Source organism: Rhincodon typus, chromosome 7 (assembly GCF_021869965.1).
Source record: "Rhincodon typus isolate 14 chromosome 7, sRhiTyp1.1, whole genome shotgun sequence".
In the NCBI taxonomy this organism is placed as follows: domain Eukaryota; kingdom Metazoa; phylum Chordata; class Chondrichthyes; order Orectolobiformes; family Rhincodontidae; genus Rhincodon; species Rhincodon typus.
The window spans coordinates 13864947-13889289 of NC_063338.1; the positions used below are offsets into that span (position 1 = coordinate 13864947).

General features: G+C 39.7%; 1 protein-coding gene across 5 annotated transcripts in view; it reads left to right on the top strand.

Annotated features, from left to right (window-relative positions):
- The window catches only part of agap1 (ArfGAP with GTPase domain, ankyrin repeat and PH domain 1), a 671134-nt gene that overhangs the window by 307574 nt on the left and 339217 nt on the right, over window positions 1-24343 (top strand). For all 5 annotated transcript variants that reach the window (XM_048599132.1, XM_048599133.1, XM_048599134.1 and 2 more), the window contains exon 3: window positions 17791-17878. In XM_048599132.1, coding sequence (XP_048455089.1) covers window positions 17791-17878 — 88 coding nt within the window. The remainder of the gene's footprint in view (window positions 1-17790; window positions 17879-24343) is intronic.

The following is a 24343-nucleotide window of genomic DNA, read 5'->3' on the forward strand; positions in this document are numbered from 1 at the left end:
AAGCTAGATGTCTTATGAACTTGGATCTCTACGGTGTGAGGATTCCTGACAATTGTTCTTTTGTGTAAAGCAGTAAACTTTGGAAAAGCAGCAATGAAGCTTAATATTTCTTTCTGCTTCTCTAATGGAACTGTTAAATCAGAAGTGATCTTTTATATGTGAAAAGAATTCACATTATTCCTTTAGAATAACTAATGTGTGGACAATGATGGGCCACAGAGGGCATTTTGTTCTTTGCATCAGGATGTCACTTTGATGGATAAGAAAAAATGAATTGTGCCAGGTTCCTATTGATAGTTTCTAGACTGGACATATTGGGGTTTGTAGTTTAACCTTGATCAAGACTGACATAGTTTCACAGACCTCACCAGTAAAATCTGATACTGGTTGAAGCAGGTTATTTATTAGAACAGAGAGACCTAGGGGTTCAGGTACTCATTTCATTGAAAGTTGTGTCACAGGTAGACAGAATGGTGAAGAAGGCATTTGGCATGCTTGCCTTCATTGCTCAGACCTTTAGGTTTAGGAGTTACGGCATCATGTTACACTTGTATAGGCCATTGGTGAGGCCACTTTTGGTGTGCAGCGTACAGTTCTTGTCGCCCTGCTATAGGAAGGATATTATTAATTTGGAGAGGGATCAGAAAAGATTTACAAGAATGTCTCCAGGACTGAGGGGAGGCTGAATAAGCTCCAGTGGAAGAATCCCAGTTTAGGAGGTTGAGGGATGACATTATAGAGGTTTATAAAATCATGAGAGGCACAGATTAGGTGAATAGCAAGGGTTTTTTCCTCGGGTAGGGAAGTTCAAAACTAGAGGGCATAATTTTAGGATGAGTGGAGAAAGATTTAAAAGAGATCTGAGGGGCAACTTTTCCCACACAGAGGGTGATTCATATGTGGAATGAGCTGTCAGCGGAAGTGTTAGATGGAGGTATAGTTACAAAATTTAAAAAATATTTGGACAGGAACATGAATAGGAAAGGTTTAGAGGGATATAGGACTAGCAGGCAAATGGGGCTAGTTTAATTTGGGAAACTTCGGCGGGTATGAGTTGGACCAAAGGGCCTGTCTCAGTGCTGTATAACTATGTTTGAGAATTTAGACTTGAGCAATTTGTAGGTTTTACTTGTCAAAATAGAGGCCAAATTTAAAAGCTGATTTTGACACTTGTTGCGGTTGTGTTGTTAAGATGACCTAGATTGTACTGTATTTAATTCCCAATTATAAAGATTGACTAAATGGCTCATTAGTAAAGACAGTTATAGAGGGGCTGATAATCCTTCGCAACAAAAATTTTTATTCTTCCCAAAAGTCTTTGTTTTTCTGATGGTGATACTTTAGAAAACCTCCTGAGTTACTTTTGTCGATTGTGGAAGTTTCCACAATATCAATTCAAGTCTCTGTCACCAACAAGATGAGGGATGTTGGGCCTGACGAGAATGTTGGCACCACCTGACCTTTGGTTTATTTGTATGTATTTTGAAATAATCTGTTTGGACATATTATTACACACTCCGGGAATGGCGGGACATGAATCTGGACCTTCTGGCCCAGAGGCAGGGACACGATCACTGTGCCACAAGAGTCCTTTGGGTTATTTATAGCATTGTTTAGAGGTGGAGTACGGCAACCCTGGTGCTATTCCAGCAATGAGCCTTCACTATGGTGGGACACAGCTTGTCATTTTCTGTTCCTTATAACCTATGCGTGAAACTGCCAGTCTTGTGTCACTCTATGAACATTTCTAAAAGTTGCATCTTCTTGGAACAGAGGTGAAACAACTCAGATTTATTACAAAGTTTTACAAGAGTTACAGATTAATTTGCTGATGAGTAACTGCCATTGAGGAATGTGTGCAAAGGGCTGGAAATTCGCAAAACATAAACTTTTAAATAGCCCTTAGGCTCCCATAGTGAACACATCTGCAGAAAGTGTCTGCAGCTCGAGGAACCTTGGCTCAGAGTCACTGAACTGGAGAATCAAAGGTGCTGCAATAATCATTGCTGACTTTAACCTAATATCAAAGATGGCCTCGAAAATTAGTTTGTAGAGTGCATGTGGGACCATTTCTTATTATGTTCTGCAGCCAACCAGGGAGCAGGGTCTTCTCATTTAAAAACAGAAAATGCAGGAAAAACTCAACAAGTCTGGCAGCTTTTGTGGAGAGAGAAACAGTTAACATTTCAAGTTCAACATGACTTCTTCAGAACTGAAGGGGGTTTTAAGCTGTAGAAAAAGTGGGGGGTGGGAGGGAAGGGTGGATGGTGGAGCAAGTCAAACAGATATTCAAGAGCAAAAGGTAAAGCAAATGCTATTAGTAGTAGAGAAAAGATAGATGAAGAATAGGTGTTAACAGTAGGTGATAATAGAAAAGAGGTCAGCTTTGCTGAGAGCAAGCCTGTAAATAAGGCTTGAGTCGGGGTGGTGGTGCTAGGACAGAAATGTTAGCATGAGTGTAAGCTGGTGTATTGTAAATGGCAAGCAACCAGAAGACCCTGATCATTTATTGTAGAAAGAGCAGAAGTGATCTGCAAGGCAGTCACCAAGTCTGTATTTAGCCTCCAATATAGAAGAGACCACACTGAGTAGTGAATGCACTAGCCTAGATAGAAAGGAGGAGGAAAAAGTCTCTTCTTGATATGGTCATGTGCACTAAGATGGGTTTAATCAATTACCTCATATTAAAGGGGCCTGTAGTTGACAGCGATAATAACATAATGGGATTTCATATTCACTTTGAAGGGGACAAGTGCCTGGAGGTAATTACAAGTTATAAAGACGGAACTAACTAGAGTGAGCTGGTGAATTTTGTTAAAAAAACTTAAAAGTACAGATGCAGTGGCAGACGATATGTGATTACTCTCGGATTGGTTAACTAATAAAAGATAGAGTTGGGATAAAGCAGTCATTTTCATGATCATAACTAATGGTGTGCCACAGGGATCGTTGATGGAGCTGTGATTATTTACAATGTATATTAATGACTGAATGAGGAAAGTGAATGTACTAAAGCAGATAGCATGAGAATATGAGAGAATGCAAAGGCTGAAGATGACGCTGAGTTTCCAGAGGGATACAGACAAGCTAACCAAGTGAGCAAAAACTTGGCAGATGGATTATAATGTAGAAGAACGTGAGGTAGGAACAGAGGAGCTGACTATTGTTTAGATGGAGAAAGAGTACAAAAAGCTATGAAACAGAGGGTTAAGAGGAGTCATCCATGAATTGCAAATAGTTATCACCCATGTTCAGTGGGTAATAGGGAAACCTTTGGAATGTTGGCCTTTATTTCAAAAGGAATGAAGTATTCAAGGTTTTGCCAAAACTGTACAAGGTATTAGTTAGAGCACAAACAAAAACAGAAGTTGCTGGAAAAGCTCAGCAGGTCAGGCAGCATCTGTGAAGAGAAATCAGAGTTAGTGTTTCGGTCTGGTGACTCTTCCTCAGAACTGATGGTAGCTAGAAAAAGGTTGGTTTATGTGCAGAAGGTAGGGTGGGGGTGGGGGTAAGGAGTAAATGATAGGTGGGGATAGAGCCCAAAGAGAGAGGAGAACAGTTGGTCAGACAAAGGAGTGGATAACAATCTGTCTAGGAGAGTGAATAGCTGTTAATAGAGTCCGTTAGTGGCTAACAATAGGTGGTGTGTAATGGCAGACTGTGATTACAAGGCCTGGTGTGTGGGGTTGGGGGCTCGGACATGGTGGCCTGTACTTTCTGAACTCTGGTTTTGTTAGTTTTTTTTTGATGAAGTAACAAACGAGATGTGGTCTCCTTGGATCTCCAACAGGCATTTAATCAGATGCTCCATCAAAACACAAATAAGAACTCACAGCATGGGCATGAGGGCGAGGGTGGGGATGGAGTAGGTGGGAGGAGGAGAACATATTAGCATGAATGACAAATTAGTTGACTAACAGAAAGCAGAGCTAATTGTGTCTTTTTCGGGTTTGCTAGCTGTATCAAGTGGAGTGCAACAGAGGTTGGAGATGGGACCTCAAATATTTACAATCTATATCAATGATTTGAATGATGGAACCAAATGTGCAGTTGTTACATTTACCATGGCACTAAGATAGATAGGAAAGTGAGTTGACAAGAGGAGATAGAGGTAGAAAATGGATAATTGATAAGTTAAGTGACTGGGCAATAAATCAACCAATGGAGTCTAATGTGGGAAAATGTGAACTTGTCCACATGAGCAAGAAGAATAGAGAAGCAGTATACTATTTACATGAAGCAAGATTGAAGAAGTTGGTGGTACGTAGGGACCTGGGTGTCCTGGTTCATGAATCAAAAAAGTTAACTTGCAGGATTAGGAAGGGAAATGTAATTCCGTGCAAGGAAAATTGAACATAAAAGGGATGTTTTGCTGCAGCTGCTCAGGGCATTGGTGTGACCACGTTTGGAGTATTGTGTACAGTTTTGATTGCCTTATTTGAAAATTGGTCGCATTTTATCAGAAGCAGTTCAAAAAAATACTCATTTTGTGTGAGGAAAGGTTGATCAGGATGGGAATGTACCTGTTGGTGTTTAAAAGAATGAGCAATGATCTCATTGAATCAGATTGGATATCAGGAGGATGGTTTTTCTTGTGGTGGAGATGAGAGGACTAGAGGATACAGTTTAAGAATAAGAGTTAAGAGTAAGGTGAGGAGACAGTTCTTTTTTTCTTTGAGTATTATTAGTCTGTGGAATTCTCGTTCCCAGAAATCAGTGGAGATTTGGTCAGCTGGAAAAATGGGTTGACAATGTGCAACAATTCCAACGCAGCCAATTCCATAGGAATTGCCCAAGATACTTAAATTTACTTGGAACAATTTCCCAACGTCTGGAAATCTCTCTTTTCAAAAAAAAAAGTCCCCAACTCTGAGTCAAAGTTGGAGATTGCAGAGAGTTCTGAACTTAAGTCTGTTACTTACCAAGGAAGGTTGGAGGTTAAAATCCTACTCTAACTCCTGGGTAAGTAATAAACTAAAACACTAACTAACAATATTGATGCAAAGCCCAATGCAGAACTCCCCAGCCCCTCTCCCTGACCTGTGATGCACCCTCTTCTGACCTGATAAACCCATTTCCCTGAACCAAAGCTACCATAACCCCTCACCCTCTTAGGTGACACCCTACTACCTCACCCACCTGCCCCATAACCCTTTAATCCACGTGGCATCGTTACCCTTCACTCACCTAACACTTGCACATACACTTCTTTCTCAGTAGCTGCCATTGTGGCTACTGGATGTTTAAATGACAGGATAAGACATGCTCCCTGCTGAAAGAGTGAGAATGAGCTCCACATTACTCTGATTCCTGGATTGGTCTCTACTACTTGATAGGAAATTCCTGGGCAGAACTGATTGCAAGTATATATATTTTTAATCCAACAAGGGTGGAAAATGTTTCCAATGCTGATCAGAATTTCTGCACACTTCAGAATGTGTGGGGGCATTTGCATTTGTTTTTGTCCCTTCTAGTGAGGCTGAACTTTGGATGGAGTTCTTTGTAAATCTATCTTTGAATTGAGGTTGCTGACTTGCTCACTGAGCTGGCTTGTTTTAATTCAGATGTTTCGTCACCGTGCTAGGTTACATCGTCAGTGAGTGATGTTGTTCTACTCCACTTGGAATTTATACTGTCGGGTCTGTTATGGTGAGTAGTGTCATTTCCGATTTTGTTCTATATGGGTTTGCATATGGGGTCTAATTCTATATGTTTGTTGATTGCATTACGTGTTGAGAACCATGCCTCTAGGAATACCCATGCGTGTCTGTGTTTGGCTTGGGCTACTATGGTTACGTTGTCCCAGTTAAACTGATGGCCTTCATTGCCTGAATGTACTGATATTAAGGAAAGCCCGTCGTGTCATTTTGCTGCTGGCTGATGGTCATGTATTCTGATGGCTAGTTTCCTTCCTTCCTGTCTGATGTGATATTCGTGGCAGTCGTTGCATGGTATTTTGTAAACTATGTTGGTTCTGCAAGTTGTGGGAATAGGGTCTTTAATCCTTTTGAGTGTTTGTAGTAGAGTGGCTGTGGGCTTGCGTGCTACCATGATTCCTAGTGGTCTTAGGAGTCTTATTGTCAGTTCTGATATGTTCTTGATATAGGGCGGTGTGGCCAGTGTGTTAGGGTATACTGTGTTCTCGTGTTGTCTATTTAGTAGATCCCTGCGGATGAAGTTGTGGGGAAATCCGTTCATAGTGAAGGTTTTGTATCTGTGCGCTTCCTCTTTCCTGTGTAATTCTGGCATGTTGAAGTGAGTGGTGGCCTGTTTAAATAGTCTCCTAATACAGCTTTGTTTGTGCACATTGGGGTGGTTGCAGTGGAAATTGAGGATTTGGTCAGTGTGGGTTGCTTTTCTGTATTCTGAGGTTTGGAACTCCTCTTTGGTCATACGTTCAACTCTGACATCCAGAAACGGAAGCTGATTGTTGGTTTCTTCTCTCGTGAATTTAATCCCAGCGAATACATTGTTGGTGAGGTCACCCATCTCAGGACTCATCGCAGAGGCAGTCATGCAAAGACCAGAACATACTACCCTCCCTTGCATTCAACCTAAACTGTGGATCCGGTACATGGACAACACAATTGTCATTATTAAATGCAACAAACTAGAAGAGACCCACCACCTTATCAACAATGTATTCACCAGGATTAAGTTCACAAGGGAAGAAGAAACCAACAATCAGCTTCTGTTTCTGGATGTCAGAATTGAACGTATGACCAAAGAGGAGTTCCAAACCTCAGAATACAGAAAAGCAACCCACACTGACCAAATCCTCAATTTCCACTGCAACCACCCCAATGTCCACAAACAAAGCTGTATTAGGAGACTATTTAAACAGGCCACCACTCACTTCAACATGCCAGAACTACACAGGAAAGAGGACGAGCACTTATACAAAATCTTCGCTATGAACGGATATCCTCACCACTTTATCCACAGTTGCCTACTAAATAGACAACAACAAGAGGACACAGTACACCCTAATACACTGGCCACACTGCCCTATATCAAGAACATATCAGAACTGATAACGAGACTCCTAAGATCACTGGGAATCATGGTAGCGCACAAGCCCACAGCCACTCTATGACAAACACTCAAGGATTAAAGACCCCATTCCCGCAACATGCAGAACCAACATAGTTTACAAAATACCATGCAACGACTGCCACAAACATTACATTGGACAGACAGGAAGGAAACTAGCTATCAGAATACATGAAAATCAGCTAGCAGCAAAATGACACAACAAGCTTTCCTTAATATCAGTACACTCGGACAATGAAGACCAGGGACAACGTAACCATAGTAGCCCAAGTCAAACATAGACACGCATAGGAATTCCTAGAGGCATGGTTCTCAACCCATAATGCAATCAACAAACATATAGAATTGGACCCCATATACAAACCCGTATAGAACAAAACCGGAAATGACACTACTCACCATAATGGACCGGACCGTATAAATTCCAAGTAGGGTAGAACAACATCGCTTCATTGGAGGCCTCACTGATGATGTTACCTAGCATGGTGATGAAACGTCTGAATGAAAACAAGCTAGCTCAGCGAGTAAGTCAGCAACCTCACCCACAATCTGAGCTACAAATATTTGCTAAAACCTTAAACTATCTTTGAATTTATTGAAGCCGATGTTTAGTGAACTTGCCAGTACCGTAGAATGCTATAACTTTATCTTTATGATCCTCTAAATGATGTTTCTAAAAGTTTGGCTATTTGATGACGAGAGAAAGACTGGAAATAAAAAGCAGTCTACTCTTGTGTGCTATCAGCTGTTAGAAAGGTCTGGGAAAGGCTATTGGCCTTACCTTGGAATTATGCCTGGCTTCTCGAAATGCATAAGACTGAACAGGATCCATCTGTGAATCAATTACAATTGTAGTAGTTATTCCCCACTTCATGCACGCTTCATTGCTCATTGCATGCGTTGCATGCGAAGTAAGAAGGTACTTACTTCAAGCTTGGACAGAATCGATATGAGGTCTCCCAGCCTAGGACCTAATCTGTTTCATTAATGCTAAGATTAATATGTTACATCTTACTTTCTCCCTCCTTCCCTCCTATCTCTTTTCCTCTCTTCTTTGTATTTCCCATTCTATTGCATCATCTCCTGAAAATTCTAATTGCGTTCATCGATCATGTCTGCCTGCTCCCACTCACTCTGCCCAGTGTCAGGGTCCTTGTATTTATACTTTTGCCTTGCAGGCCCTGTTAATTTTAATGGTACTTATTCCCCAAACTCATCAGTTACACTTAGGTATAGCTATGTTCCTTTGGTTGGTTTTCCTCACTTGCTCAGGTGCAGAGCACCATAAATCACAGCTGTCATGGGCTATTGGTCAGCCAGTCTGACTGGAATCAGAGTCGAAGCTTATTTTGCACACAGGCTACACTGCACCAATATGCTGAGATGGTTACTCTCCAATCAGAAGGGTTTTGACCAACTAATATTTTCTACAGTGTAAATTAAAAGGAGAGAATAGTCCACTTTATTATCAGATGTTTGGTGCATCTTTTCTTTGAGACGCTTTCATGTTGCTACAGTTCTTTTTTTAAAAAAGGGCAAAATTTGTTACTGTGACTGCTGAAATCTATTTGCAATGTTAGGTAAACTTTAACAGATTGTTTCATGTTATTTGAAGTAGAGCGTACTAATCAAGTCATTTGAAAAAAGGTGAACCTTTTCAACCTGTGCCTGATAGTATAGAATAACTCTTAAATACTTGTTTGTAACTGCTTGGTGGTGGAACACATGGCTGGGGTAACGTGCAGGTAGGCAGGAGTTTATGATAAGGAGGAATTAAAACCAAATAAATGAAACCCATTAAAGCTGTTGTGGGCAAGATTCAGGATTAGTTGTCATTATGCCAATTACGTCCAAAGATAGCCAAAAGAAATGAAAAACACCAGGCAAGTTAAAGAGATTTGATTGTTCCTCCTTTGCAGTGTTCCTTATGCACAATGTTGTACTTTACTTAGTGGACGCCAACACAAACTAAGACATTTGTAGTTATAACTTGCATTTATGTAGGACCTTTAAAAATGTAAGGAATAAAAAAAATTTGCATAGAGACTACTCCTCCATTCAATTCAATTATGGTCAAATATCTGCCTCAGCATCTCTCTCCGGCATTATTGTGATATCCCTTGATTCCCCAAGACACCAAAAATCTATATTGCTGCCTTGAACACATTTAACAATGCATCCCCTTGTTTTATATCTAAGCTTACATAGTAACGTTTAATTTGTTTGTTCAAAACCCATGGAATCTTGATTGAATGGCAGAGTGGTTTGTATGCATATTCTCTATGTTTTTAAAGGTCCTACATGAATATAATATAGATACAAATTATTCTCTAAGTTTGGAATTAACATGTTATAAATTTACATGATATAAATGAATTAACAGGTAAGCTATAATTGAACAGTTCACAGAGCACATCAACTAGCAGATGCAGTCAAGACAAATCCCACAGATTTCTCACCCCTGCCCTGACTTTAGTGGCACCATGTGTCACCAAATCTCATTAAACTTGGTCACCGTTGCAATGGATTCAAATTCTTCACTGCTGAAGATCTAGCTTCAGAACTCCCTCAGAAGCTGCTCTGTCTCAAATTGAGTCACCAATTACTCATGCCAAAGTAGTTCAACATCTTCCCTGGAAGTGTTTCACTGGATCCTGAAGGCTGCACTCCAGGACTGAATCTGGGATACAGTTCCAGCCTTCTCGCGGATAGCTAGCTTCACGAGCTGGTACTGTCTCTGAATTTCTTCTATCTGCGATGTTTCTCAATTGCACCAAGCAAACATTGCTTTGGGCTTCTTTATCGCCACAACCAAATGACTGCTTAGAATTGACTGAGATGGCAGCTCAGTTGGCTGGGTGGATGGCTTGTGATGCAGTGATGCTGACAGTGTGGGTTTAGTTCCCGCACTGGCTGAGGTTACCATGAAGGATTCTCCTTCTGAACCTCTCCCTTTGCCTGATGCATGGTGACTCTCAGGCCATCACCACCAGTCATCTCTGTCACGTTCTCATGCTCTCTCATTCTCTCTCTCTCTCTCGCTCGCACTGTCTGTCTTGCACTCTCACGCTCTTGTTTTTGTGCTTTCCCTTTCACGTTCTCACTCCCCACTGAGGGAGCAGCCCTTGGAAACTGTATCTTTACCTTTCACCTTCTGATACCATATCAGTGTGACTGATCCTTGACTTCAATCTAAATGAAATTAAACAAAATACAACGAATGTCCAAGGAGACTTGAGCGTTCAGGTGCATAGACCTTTAAAATGCCAGAAACCGGTACAGAAGATAACCACGAAAGTTAATGGTTAGGTACCACTTGGAATACTGAGAGAAGATTTGGGCACCATACCTTAAGGATATATTGGTGTTGGAGGGAATATTTATACCCTAATCAGTGATAGAAACACAGATTATCCATTCGTTATCTTGTGGTTGTTGAAGTTTTCTTTGTGCAAATTAACTGCCACATTTTCATTACAATAGTGACTATATGTCAAACAGTACTAAATTGAGCATCATGCATAAATGTATATGTTTCAGGGAGCATATGGTGTTACTTTGCGGCCATTCTCCTATCTGATAAGTAATTCTAAAAATATTTGACTTTTGAAATAGTTTCAAACTCAGTTAATTTTGAAGTCTGGGAATACGAACCCCTTACACCCCCTGCACTGTTTTTTTGGACGGCGTTGAATCACAATTGTATTGTAAAGGTGTGAGGCACTTAGCTACTAAGCACCAAAACATTGCTGACGTTGGCACAAAAGTAGCAACTTTAGTTTGCTTGCAAGATTTAAACTAATTGTGATCCATGTTTCATTGTAAATTGTTGCTTCATGTTACTTACTCTGAATCAGGAAAATAGATTACTGCCTGAGAAGTGGGTGCATTGTCCTAAGAAATGTGTGCACATTTTAATTGTCTTGGGGATAGTGGGGTAGTTGGAACTGTAACAAGTTCTGTGGAGTGTTGGAGCATGTTTTTGCTTTAATAGATAAATTCCTATTCTCTGCTTGTAATAATATGAGAGGCATTGAATAGTGGTCAAAAACAATGGGAAGTAAATTAGAAGTTTAAATTTAAAAAAAAAGACAGTCATTCACACTCGCAGGAGGTAACAAAGTGTTTAACATCAAATGAACTACTGTTTGAAGTGTGGTCACTGTTGTGTTGCAAGTAATATGGCAGCCAATTCGTACACAGCAAGCTCTCTCACACATTATTGTGATGATGACCTGTTTCTATTTTTACTGATGCTGGTGAGGAAAAATATTGGCTCAAGGACATGGGGAATATCTTCTCTACCTCCAAAACATTGCTGAGAGTTCTTGTCCTGGAGAGGGTAGATGGGACCATAGAGCATGGGGCTGTTATTGTCCCTCATTATTACACTGGTGGTGTCAGGTTCGATTTTTTTTTCGCTGAAGTAGGATTTGAACCCACTAAAGTCTGATGAGAGTGCTACCTCCAAGCCAGAGTTTACATTGTGGGGTTTCCTTCATCTCAGCTTTGCATACCAAACTAGAAGCTTAAGGATCTGTTTTAAAGTTTACATAAGACAAACATCGTGCACACCAGGTTTAGTTGCAATGTTATACCTTGGGAAAGAAAGAAAGAAAGATTGTTTTATTATGTATGGTTTGGACGGCTTTCTCTGCAGTGATGCACTGTTGAACATGCTGAATTTAGAAAGTTTGAAAGATCCCATCTACCTTGGTTATAGAGGCTCCTAATTTGCCTTATCAACCCACTACTTGATACATGTGGACGCTGACTGAAATTGAATGTTGGCTGGTGGTATACAAGACATAAGTTGCTGCTTTTCAACCTAATATGGTACCATAATACATGTTAAATTGAATTGTCTGTTCACACTGCCACCCACAAGATATAAATTATACTGAAGGTTTATGCCTCTGAATATGCCTATTTAAGTAAATCAACAGAGTTTTCAATTTTTCACCACCTTTTAATATACTCTGCCATATTACCATTCTCTGCAACTAGATTTACCTTTTATCCCTAAGCATTCCTATCCTCTTTCAACCAGCTATTTACTTTAATTGTGCTTTCACAACCTCTGGTATCATCTCTTATGTTACGTGGTGGCCTTTGTCCATATTCCTGTTTGCCATTCCAATCATTGTTTCCTATCTTTCCTAATTTTCTTTAGTATTATTAATCCTAGATTTTATTCAACTTTGCTGTTACATTTGTGTTGTTTTGGTCTCAGTTAATCTCCATTATTTGAAATATTTCATAAGATTATATTTACTTAATACTCCAACCATTTCTCATGCTTTTCCTCTCTGGTGCCCATACCAACTGATATTGTAAGTTAGTTCCCCTTCTCTCCAATATTGCCCCCCCCCCCCACCGCCTTGAACAAACCCACCATTCGTCTGTTCTTGTAAATTGTTGCTCTTTTTTTTAAATGCATTCGGTGTGTGGCCATTTCTGGCCAGGCCAACATTTATTGCAAATCCCTAATTACCCGGAGAGCTAATGAGAGTCAATCACATTGCTCTGAATCTGAAGTCTCGTGTAGACAAGGAGGCAGATTTCCTTTCCCTAAAGGGCATTAGTGAATCAGATGGATGTTTTTTCAATTGACAATCAACAGTAGTTCTAGCCACCACTAGGCCAGCTCTTTATTGCATATTTTCTTTTATTGACTTCAAAATCCACCTGGGTTAATGGTGAAATCTGAACTCGTGTCCCTAGAACTTTGGCCTGGAGTTCTAGATTACTAGTCAAATGATATTACCAATGCACCAGCATCTCCCTTTTCTTCTTAAGTCTCAGATTCACACCTTCCTGTCTTATCGTTTCCTATTTGAATCATTTCAATTAATAATTTGGCTAAATGCCATTCTTAGTTCACAAAAAATTGTCCTCCTTCATGTCCATGCCCATACTGTTTAGCAATGTTTTGATTAGTGTTTCACATAGGATCAATCTACTTTAAAGAGATGTTGAATTGCTGAACATGCTGCAACTCACTCTTATCAATACTATATTGTAATTGGAGATTCTGTTCTTAAATTGCCAATTCTAAAATGTCACTCTTGTAAAATTCAGTGTTCTAGCTTGCTGCAATATTGACCATTCGTACTTCCACCCTTTGTGTCAAACATGCTTCAGTTTAACCAGAGGCTAAAACAGGTGGGTCCACAATGCTGATGTACTTAACACAACTCCCCCTTGACTTAGTGATCCATAACACACCATATACAGGCACTTGGCACTTTTGTATTTTTTAATTTAATCTGTAGTCCTGGCCCTTGAGACTAAAATGTTCGAAGGGATATCATTTCTTTTAAAATACTGCATGGAATAAATCTGGCAATGCAAGTGATGATCAGACTAAGGAATAGAATAGATATTCACTTATTTAGTGATTAACTGGAGTTGTAATTAACTTACTTCATGATGTCAGCCATGAGTCAAGTAATACTCTCATCTCCGAGATACAGGGCTTTGGATTCAAATCCTTCTCCAGGACATGAGCAAAAAAGCTCTGAGGGAGCACTGTCCTCTCAAATGGAGATGACGGATCCAAAGGCAGTATTTTAAAGAAGACCTGCAAGGTAATCCCCAGTATTGTGGTCAATATTTAATCTTCAATCAACATCCCATAAAAACAGATTATCTGATTATTATCATATTGTTGTTTGTAGGAACAGACTTTGTGCAAATTGTCTGCTGCATTTCCTGTATTACAGTTTACTTCAAAAGAATTTTCATTAACTGTAAAGCACTTTGAACATCCCATGGTCATGGAAAGTGTGATACAAATATAATTTGTATAAATTATAAATTATATAAATTTTCTTTTATTCTGCTTTGATTCTTCATTACAGCAGGAAAGCAGAATATTGCTCTGACTGTAAGCTCCTTGGAAGTGCTAAACTTGCTGTGTTCTTCTTTGAAAAGAGAACTTTTTTACTTGCATTCCTTGTTTAAAATACTAAAATGTAGCAATGCTCAAATGTTTAGCTGGTCATTACGAATTAGGGATAGAACAATTTGATTTTAAAGGGAGGAATCACAATTTCTTTTCCGAAATGAGAGCTTCAAAAATGTTTTTGGTGCTGAACATGTTGAACAAAAGAAATTATAGCAAAACTGGAGGAGACAGGTTTGATTTTGTCCTTTGAATCGTAAGAATTTGGATAGAAGCAGGGAATACATAGATGCAGCAAAGAAAGGATGATATGCAAATGAAGATTGAAAGGAAAGGACAATTAAAAGGGACTGCCAAAGTTGAGGGGCAAAAAAAAGGGCAAGTAGAGCATTGCATACTTTTGACAGCCTTTACAAAGGTAGGGCTAAGATGCTGATGAACAAAAATGAGAGGAAATCAAAGGTTTCAGGCATGAATCCAGGCTGATAAAGCAGCTCATCACCCAACCTTCTGCCACCCTTGGCTCAGTAATGAGCCCTATCTCACACACAGAGGCAGATTCTGTGGCAATATCCTGCTGTGGAAAAGCTCAGGAATTGAACAGAGTCCTCTTGTATCAGCTGATGTATAAGTAGTTCAGTTATGCAGTAGAGTGCTATTCTGCTGGAGAGGAAAGCCGAAAGAAAATCTTGTTGAATAAATCTGGTGCTTGGAAGTTGCTTAATGAGGTGACATTTTGTGTCTCGTCTGCAGCTGAAATTTTTGGTGTGTGTATATGTGCATTCTTTTTAAAAAAAATTGTAGATTCTGTTGGCCTCTTATTGCAGGTTTATGGTTGAATTCTCTATTATTTTTATCTAGCATGAAAGAATGATTAACCAGAAAGTAGGAGTGTAGCTGTACTCTTTCTCATTGCTTGGTTTCTTGAATATACCTCCTAGAAGCAACACGTGACAGAACGAGAATACGAGGCATCTCCATTCCCTGCCCTCTTTGGTCATAGGTTGAAGAATGGCCCCAAGGCATCAAAGATTAAGAGAAAGAAGAATTGGGTGGGGGGAAGGGATAAATCTCTAGCAGCTACATGGCAGACTGTGCTGTTACAATTCGGTAGAATTGCTTTAAGGGTGCTATTATATTCCTACTTTGGTGCGAGGAGGACAATGTTCAAAGGGCCACCTGCAATCTAGTTTAATTTGTTGGACTCTGCTGATTGTGGGCTGCTTTGCTGTTACTCTCTTTCTCTTCACCTTTGACAGCCATCCATGGCTCTCAGTAAAGCTGAATCATGAAGAGCATTGGAGTCACAGGACTGTACATCTTTTGAACTTTCAGTACAGTGTTGGAGAAGCATGTTAAGAATCAACTTTTAAAACAAAATAATTGAAAGAAGGAACTTGCTTTTATAGAACACCTTTCCCAACCCCTCTGTCTAAAAACAATTTTCAGTCAAGTTAAAAACCGAAAGAACTGCGGACGCTGTAAATCAGAAACAGAAACAGAAACAAAGTTGCTGGAAAAGCTCAGCAGGTCTGGCAGCATCTGTGAAGGAAAAAAAATCAGACGTTAACTCTGATTTTTTTCTTTACAGATGCTGACAGACCTGCTGAGCTTTTCCAGCAACTTTGTTTTTGTTTCAGTCAAGTTACTGTTGTAATGTGAGAAATGTAACAGATTTCTCACACCAAGGTCCCACAAATAACAATGAGGCAGTGACCCAGATAATCTATTTCTGTGATGGTGTTTTGAGGGTATAGATATTGGTCAGCACACTGAGGAGAATTTGCCTGCTCTTGTTCAAAATAGTGCCATGGAATCTTTAAAACAGACTTGAGGACTGAATTTAATGTCTCATCCAAAAGGCAGCACCTCTGACAGTACGGCACCTGAGTATTTGACACACCCTGTTTCAGCTTAAGGTAAGCAAGGTTAACCTGTTTTCTGGGCCCTACTTGCAAACTTGTAAGTAAAACCAACCTTGGAGAGCATGGAACTGCAGAAATCCCAATGCCCACATTGATCAGTGAAGGTAGCTTTAGAAGACAAGACAACCCGTGGCCAATTTCTCAACCAGGCCATCAATAAAAGGAGTCTTATTTGACTGCTCCATTTAAAAGGTGAATTTGAGCACAGGATAGAGCCCATGAAGACATACAAGGAAATCCTTACATGCAGCTGCAGATTCAATGAAGCAGACATATCATCTATGTTTGAAAATATGCAGAGAATCGGAGGTTAGATGTCATTCCATCAAAGACACAATCCTCATAGAATCCAGCAAAAACGTTTGAGATAGTTGGGCCTAGTGGAAATCCCATGGCAATACCATTGGTTTGGTCTCCATGATGTTGTTGAAAGGAACTCAGCTGCGCAAGTTGCAAAGTTCATGGGATCAAAAAATACTGACTCATAAAACAGCAGCAGATTTAGATTGCAATCTTATACTGCTGTAATATAGATGTAAGTACACTTCCTTGAATGGTACATTGATGAATAGGCTAACAATGTCAAAAGAGAACATTATCAAAATGCAAGTCTTAAATCGTCTCTTCAAAATTCACCATGAATGTGAAAATCTTGCTCAAAACCAACTGTAGCAAAGACATCCCACAACCTTGGATTGTATCAAGCAATATTTCCTTCAACAGTTCCCAACATTCAAGTTACTAATCATACCCAGCCAGTCCATGCTTGTACATCTTAGAATAGCATCTAATATCAGATGTGATTCTGCAGTTGGAAAACAGTTGCTGGATAATCCTGAGTGTGAAAAGAATTATGTTGAACCAGTTTAAGATTGTCAGTCAAGCGTGTGTGTGTGTGTGTGTGTGTGTGTGTTGTGTGTTTGTTTATATAGGAAGCTGTATATTTTAATACATAGAGCCTTGTTCTTTGAAATCAGAAAGAACATGTATACACAGGATACCTGTTTCAATAAAACACAAACACAATTACACTTATTCTTTGGGTCATGTTCCATGGCAAGATCTTGACCAATCGCATTTAACCTGACTGCATTAAAATTGAAACAAAGATTATCAGTTAACTGTCGGTCAACGTATAACTGGTTTCTTTTTACATGACAATGCCCCTAACAATTGAATCCATATGCCAGTCAGTCAGCACTTCTCTCTCATACAGTAATAAGGTTGTTTTCCCTTGATGTTCTATTTCTTTTCTTGACCAGTTTGTGTCTGTACAGCAAAAGTACTGCACTGTTTTGAAATGAGGCTTCCTGGAAAATCTAGAGATGTTTGTTTCTTTTTGGACTTGATGATCAAATGAGGACTTGACTGAATTGGGTTGCAGTTTTTTTTGTAAGGTAGGTTGCATAGTAAGGAGGCGGAGAGAACATTTAGAAATTAACCAGTAAATCCTTGGCAGCCTCTCTGCATATTGACCTACATTATTTTTTATGCTGAATTTTAGGAGTTTTGTTTAAAGCTTTGTGGAAACTGCTGTGTTACTTGAAAAACTGTCATTGCAGTTGGGAAGGTACAGGATCAATTGAATGTAGAATTACATTGAGACATCCAATTGTTGCTGCACTAGAAGCCGCGAAAACCGTTTTAAGTGGTTTGTTGAATTTTCCCATGCTAAGTTCTGGAGATGTTTAATTATTTAATGATTGCTAGAGGTTGTAACTTCTTCCCCTCAAAGTGAAGGCATGAAACTAATGGATATGAGAATTTCAGTTGGAAATTTCACATGAAACTGGTTTTAGGTTTTGCATAATATCTGCAATGCTGAGATGCATACTGAGGCTAAAACGTTCCAACCTATCCCCAAGGTAAAAAGACATCTAATTGATGCTGAATCTTGTCTTTCAGGGAATTGTTGGTAATTTAGCCAGTGGCAAGTCTGCTTTGGTCCATCGATATCTGACAGGAACTTATGTCCAGGAGGAATCACCTGAGGGTAAGCAAAGAGCATTTTGATTTTGAAATGTTTTGGTTTAGATTAAGAGATCAATTGAAGATACATTTTGGACCTTTCTGCTGTTCAGTCTAAAGGCAGCCATACAGGTTAGTTATTGATAGTCTGATATACAGGTAATGTTAAATAGGACTGCTCAGATTTAGAACATAAGTAAGATCACCAGGTCTTCGCCGAATGAGCAAAAGCAGCACCCTTTGTGGAGCTTGCTGCTTTTAGGCTTAGTTTGTACAGATCATGCTCAGTTGACTGAAATTCTTCAAATTGTACAGATTGTGCTGGAATAATAGTCCATGTAAGCTTACTCATTACTATTCAGTGGATAGCTGCACCACAGTGTGTGCTGTGATAGTTCCAAGTTTCAAAGCTTTCCCATGCTGAATTATCTGATCTCCTTTGGAATGGTTGACCCTTGGTGCTGCAGTGAATCTTGATGTCCTGGGAAACCTGGCCACATTTCCATATCACCACCTGCCAGAGTGCCTTTGTGGTGAAAGCCTCCGCTTTAATGTTCTTTTTGTGGAATAGCTTGACATGAAGAATGACCCATTGAGTGAGAGTGATGTGAACTAGCACCTATGTTGCTGTATAATGACAGCCACTGGGTGAGAAACACTTCACTCAATTATTGATTAGTAGAGGAAACATTTATCGGATATTGAGCTTCATTTTAAATAAACATGCTTACTAATTGTCTGGAAACAGCATGCCACTGCCCAAAGCTCCACGGCAGTTGTAGGACTTGCCTTGACTGATGTGCCTGTCACATTAGTGGTATATTTTGAAATTTCCTATGGTTACTTTAGAATGTCTTTTCTGAATGACCCGCATGTTGCTCATGGTATTCTCCATGCTTCCTGAGCACACAGCCTGTAAAAATGGGCATATCCATGCAGACCTATAATTTAAGGTTAAAAAGAGAAAAATATTAATAGAGTAGGATATACTGATGGAGGTTACTTTTTGCCTTCGTCTTTGCATTAGCTCTCACCCTTTCCCTGCCTCAAACCCAACACTAAAAGCTTTTTAATTGCGTTGTGGTTTATATCTGGTGTTTATACGCAGAATAATGCATGGAATACTTTATGATACATATTTCTGGAATGAAAGTAATTTGATGCTATATTTTAATATAATCCTTGGGTGATTCCTATTTCATCCTCCTAAATCATGGTGTACTTTGAATGTATCTGCAATTCTGTGTCTCTGTCTGTTTGCAAACTGTTTTATAATTACATAATTGCCTCTCTTTATTGGTTAGTGTGTGCTGTCAAAAAGGGCTAAATTTCTGCCACAGTTCTCAAATTTCTTTGGTTTTTTTTCTTACCAACATACATTTTTGTAAAAGCATATGTTGCTTTGTTCTGTTGAAATGACCTTGGAACAGTTTATTAACTATTAAAGGTTAAACCTGCTGTTTTCCAAAATAACGAAAGATATTAGATTATCTCTAGGGTCATTTTGCTTCCCAGACAGTCATTCTGTTAACACTGATCATCAATATCTACCCAGTGTAGCAGTTCAGCAGTGCTCAAACAAAAGCAATCTGAAATTTACAAACCAGCATGCTAATTCTATCTCAATGTACTAATAATTTAAATAGTCTGCGATAACGAACAAGCAGGATAAAATTGTGAGATTTTGAATTGAATTGGGCTTATTACTTCAACCAATAGGTACCTTAAATTTAATGCAGGATATAAAATATGTTTGTGAGGAGAGGTGTATTTTAATTTGTCTGGGAAACTGTGTTTCTCTACTTCCAAATATCGTGGTATTCACAAAAACTTGGCTGCATCCTGCTGGTCTGTGATTACCTGTTGGAGTTGTGGGGGAGGCAGGTGATTCCATTTTGCATTTTTTTTCTAGCTTTATTTCATACCCCCTCATGGTGTTGATCACTTGCTCTGATGTAATTCCATAATTGTCAGCGTTCAGGAATGATTCTGAACAATGTATGCCAATGTACCTCCACACAAATGTACTTCTCTGCTCTGCTCCTCTTCAGCAAAGTTTAATTGCTTTTGGAGCACTTAACTGTCTTTCCCCGCAGAATTTGCTTCAGGTCAAATGAGCATGCTGTGGCATCCTAGCCAATTACTGCCTGTTCTAAGACACTGAAAGCTGTTGCAGCAGCCTGTACTCCACTGGCTTGACATAGCTCAGAACTGGAGTTTGGCACCTTTCTTTAATTTACATTCTTTTCACCAGCAGCAGCAGCTTGTAGAGCCCAAAATCTACTGATACACAGTCAAGAATTATCTGCTTTGGCCTAAATTCCCAAATAGCACATTGTAAATATAATTGTATTTGTATTATTGAAATCCACTTTACTGATTTTATTTCTTGCTTTTGGAACTCTCAAACCACTCCTAAGTTTGAACTGTTTTCAAACCATGCTCATATCACACTTTGATACATCAATGTTAGATGCCCTGTTTCAAGAAAAACAGTCAATATTTATTAAAATAAGAAAACTGCAGTTTGCCAACCAAATGACTGAACGGGAAGCAATCTCAGGCTTCTAATTGATAAATTTGGGTTAAGACATTTAGAAATGCATGCTTGTACAAAATAGGTCAAGCACAAATGATCCAGAGGGATTAAGTTAAAAAGCACTGTCTCTGCAGTTGTGTTTGGCTTACTGGCATACACTAGGCAATTTAGGAGCAGTAAATGCGTGCCTTCAGTCATATTGTTACTGATGACTGGCTGTTCCATTCTTTGCAGACATGGATGCAGGTAATTGTACTCTCTGTATTCGTGGCAGCAGCAATCCTCTCTTCAGGAAGGAAGAGCTTCCAATACTGTACAGTACAGTTCTGATTGTTCCATGTGCCCATCCTTGTAATGTTGACACATCTCAATCTGTTTGTCTATCAGGCACCTTGTAGTAAATCCCATGTTTTCTGTCAGAATAATCATTTCCGTGGCAAATACTGTCTGTATTTATTCATTTATTTTGAATGTAGAAAACATCTGCCTCTGTTTTGCATGTTGCTGGAGAAAATAATTCCTGTTCTTTGACTATCTGTGTTTTTTTGGCTAATGGAATTGCACTGCAACCACAATGAAGTTGCCATGGTAACACTATGACAAGTGCCACCTGGAGTGTACTTAGTGGAGAACCAATATTCTAATTAGCAGTTTGTCACGATTAGCCTTCACTTTCCATTGAGGGAAGCTGACTTCAGGGAAACCTATTAATTCAAGATTTCTTCCTCCACCAACACATTCCTCCCCCCACTAACTTCAGATTTAAGAGTGCCATCTCTGTGCTTATCTTTCTTAACATGTTGAGTTCCTTCTCACAATGTCGAAGTCACATCATGGGCAGGTAGGTATCCCACCCTTTCAGGGTATTGAAATGGCTTTGATGACAGGCATAAATGACATCTCATATGTCTGTTACAAAGGCAACTCTCCTTCCTGTTACTTCTCAACCTTAGCCCCGATTGAGCCCTTGTCTATCCCGTCATACCAGAGAATTGCCATGGATAGCTTCTCTTACCATTTCCCCACAATTTCCTCCGGTGTCCTCCAAGAATCCATCTTTAACCTCTTCCTATTTCTCACTTACATTTTGTCATTCAAAGTGACAAAGTATTAATTCCTGCATGTTTACTGATGAAACCCAACACTATCTCACCCTATCTCTTGCGACTCTTCCGCCTGACATCGAATGCTAGATAAGCAAAGTTTCCTTTTATTAAATATTAGAATGATCGAACCCAATTGTTTTCGGTCCCCACCACAGATTCTGTTCTGTTGCCACTGACTTTATCCCTCTCCATGGCATTTGACGTAAGGCTGAACCCACTGTTTGCACTTCCAAATAGCATATGTTACCCTGAGATGAAATTGCAACCTCTTATTTCCACCTCCATAACGTCATGCACCTCCACGCCTGCCTCAACTCTTTGCAACCTTACCTTCATTAACTCTAGACACAACCATTTCAATGCAATCCTGACAAGCCTCCCACATCCAAAATGTTGCTGTCTGTCTCCTCACTTGCACCAAATTGCATTTGCCCATTCATGTTGTGCTGAGTTCCTGGTTAAACAATGCCTCAAGTTTAAAATTCTTATCTTTGTTTCCAAATCCTCCCATAATCTCAACTTTGTAGTCTCCTCCAGCCCAGTGACCATCCTGAAATATCCATCATTTGCTAATTCTGACCACTTGATTATCTCCAGTTTCAGTCACTTCACTTTGTGGCTGTGACATCCGTTACCTCGGCTCTAAGCTCTGGAATTCTCTCCCTAAGGCCCTCTGCCTTGTCAACCTCATTGTCTATCTTTATTAAAGAGGTCTAGCTCTTTAAGCAAACCTTTGGCCATCTGCCCTAATATCTTCTAATGTATCTTAGTGTCAACATTTGTTTTATAATGTCTCTGTGATGCACCATAGATGTTTTGTTACGTTAAAGATGGCATGTACATATCTTATGTGGGGCAGAAAATAAACAGAATAGCATATTATTCAAATGACAATAAATTGGAAATATTAGTGGATGGAAGGACCAGGGTATCCTTGTGATTCAGGCACTAAGAGCAAATATGCAGGTGCAGCAAGCAACTAGGAAAGCACGTGGCATGTAAGCCTTCACTGTGAGGGGATATGAGTATGGGAGCATGTCTTACTCCCCTGAAACCAAACTTGGAGTATTGTGTAATTTTGGTGGTCTTGCATAACATAGGATATATCTACCATTTAGGGAGTATAGCGAAAGTTCATCGCACCAATTCCTGGAATGACAAGTTTGTCAAAAGAGGAGAAATTTGATCAACTATGTCATGTTACCTGGAGTTTAGAAGAATGAGAGGGGAATCTTAGTGAAATGCATAAAATTCCGACAGGGCTAGACATACTGGATTTAAGGATGCTGTTCCTCCCGTATACAGGGGACCTGCAACAAGGGGCTCATAATCTCAGGATATGGGTACTTCAGTTTGGAATGAGTTGAGGAATAATTTATTCGCTCAAAAAGTGGTTAACCTGTGGAATTCTCTACGATATAAGGCTGTGGAGACCAAGTCACTGAATATCTTTCAAAAAAAGAAAGCGATAGATTTCTAGATCCTAAAAGCAGCATGGGGCATAAGAGAGCAGGAGTATGACATTTAGATAAAAGATGGTTCATGTTTGTATTAAATGGTAGAGCAAGGGCAGTGGGCTGACTGGCCTACTGTTGCACCTGTGTTATGTTCTTTTTATTTCCCTCAAAGGAAAATTGGGAGTGGAAGCAATCAACTCGCACCACTCCCAGTGACCTCTTCACATGAATGTATTGATAGGATTGAGAATGGGTCTCTTTTTTGATGCATGCCAACTGAGGATCTAGGTATTTGGGGAAACACAAAAGGTATGTGTAAAAAACAAGAAGGGAACACGTGGAATTTAAAAGCTCTTTTCAATTAATTTATTCTGACATTTCTATAACAAAGCTACACCCTCAATTTATTCTCCCCCACATTCTTTATGTTAAACGTGTCCTGTTGTGTAAGACAGCAACCTATTATTGAAACATCACTTTTGTATTTTTGGAAGATGTAGCTGCCTGTACGTGCTCCTATTTCCACCTTGTGCAAAAGCTTACTTTTTCTGAAGGATAGTTGCTTCCCCACTGGGGAAAAAAATTTCAAAATCTTCCTGTTGCTGAGATGTCCAATTACAGAAGAGGTGGTGCAGGTGGATAAATCCCCAAGACGTGATCTAGGTGTACCCTAGGACTCTGTGGGAAGTTAGGGATTGCTGGGTTCCTTGCTGAGATATTTGTATCATTAATAGCCACAGGTGAGGTGCTGGAATACTGGAGATTGGCTGACCTGGTGCCACTATTTAGGAAAGGTGGTAAAGAAAAGCCAGGGAACTATAGACTGGTGAGCCTGACATCGTTCATGGGCAAGTTGTTGGAGCGAATCCTGAGGGACACGATTTACATGTATTTGGAAAGGCAAGGACTGATTAGGAGTAGTCAACATGGCTTTGTGCATGGGAAATCGTGTCTCATTAACTTGAGAGTGTTTTTTGAAGAAGTAACGAAGAGGATTGATGAGGACTTCAGTAAGGTGTTCGACAGGGTTCTGCATGGTAGACCGGTCAGCAAAGTTAGATGACATGGAATACAGGGAGAACTAGCCGTTTGGATACAGAACTGGCTTAAAGATAGGAGACAGAGGGTGGTGGTGGAGGGTTTCTTTTCAGATTGGAGGCCTGTGATGAGTGGTATGCCACGAGGATCGGTGCTGGGTCCACTGCTTTTTGTCGTTTATATAAATGATTTGGATGTGAATGTAGTAAGTTTGCAGATAACACCAAAATTGGAGACATACTGGACAGCGAAGGTTGCCTCAGAGTGCACCACGATATTGATCTGATGGGTCAATGGGCTGAGAAGTGATAGATGGAGTTTATTTCGATAAATGCGAGGTACTATATTTT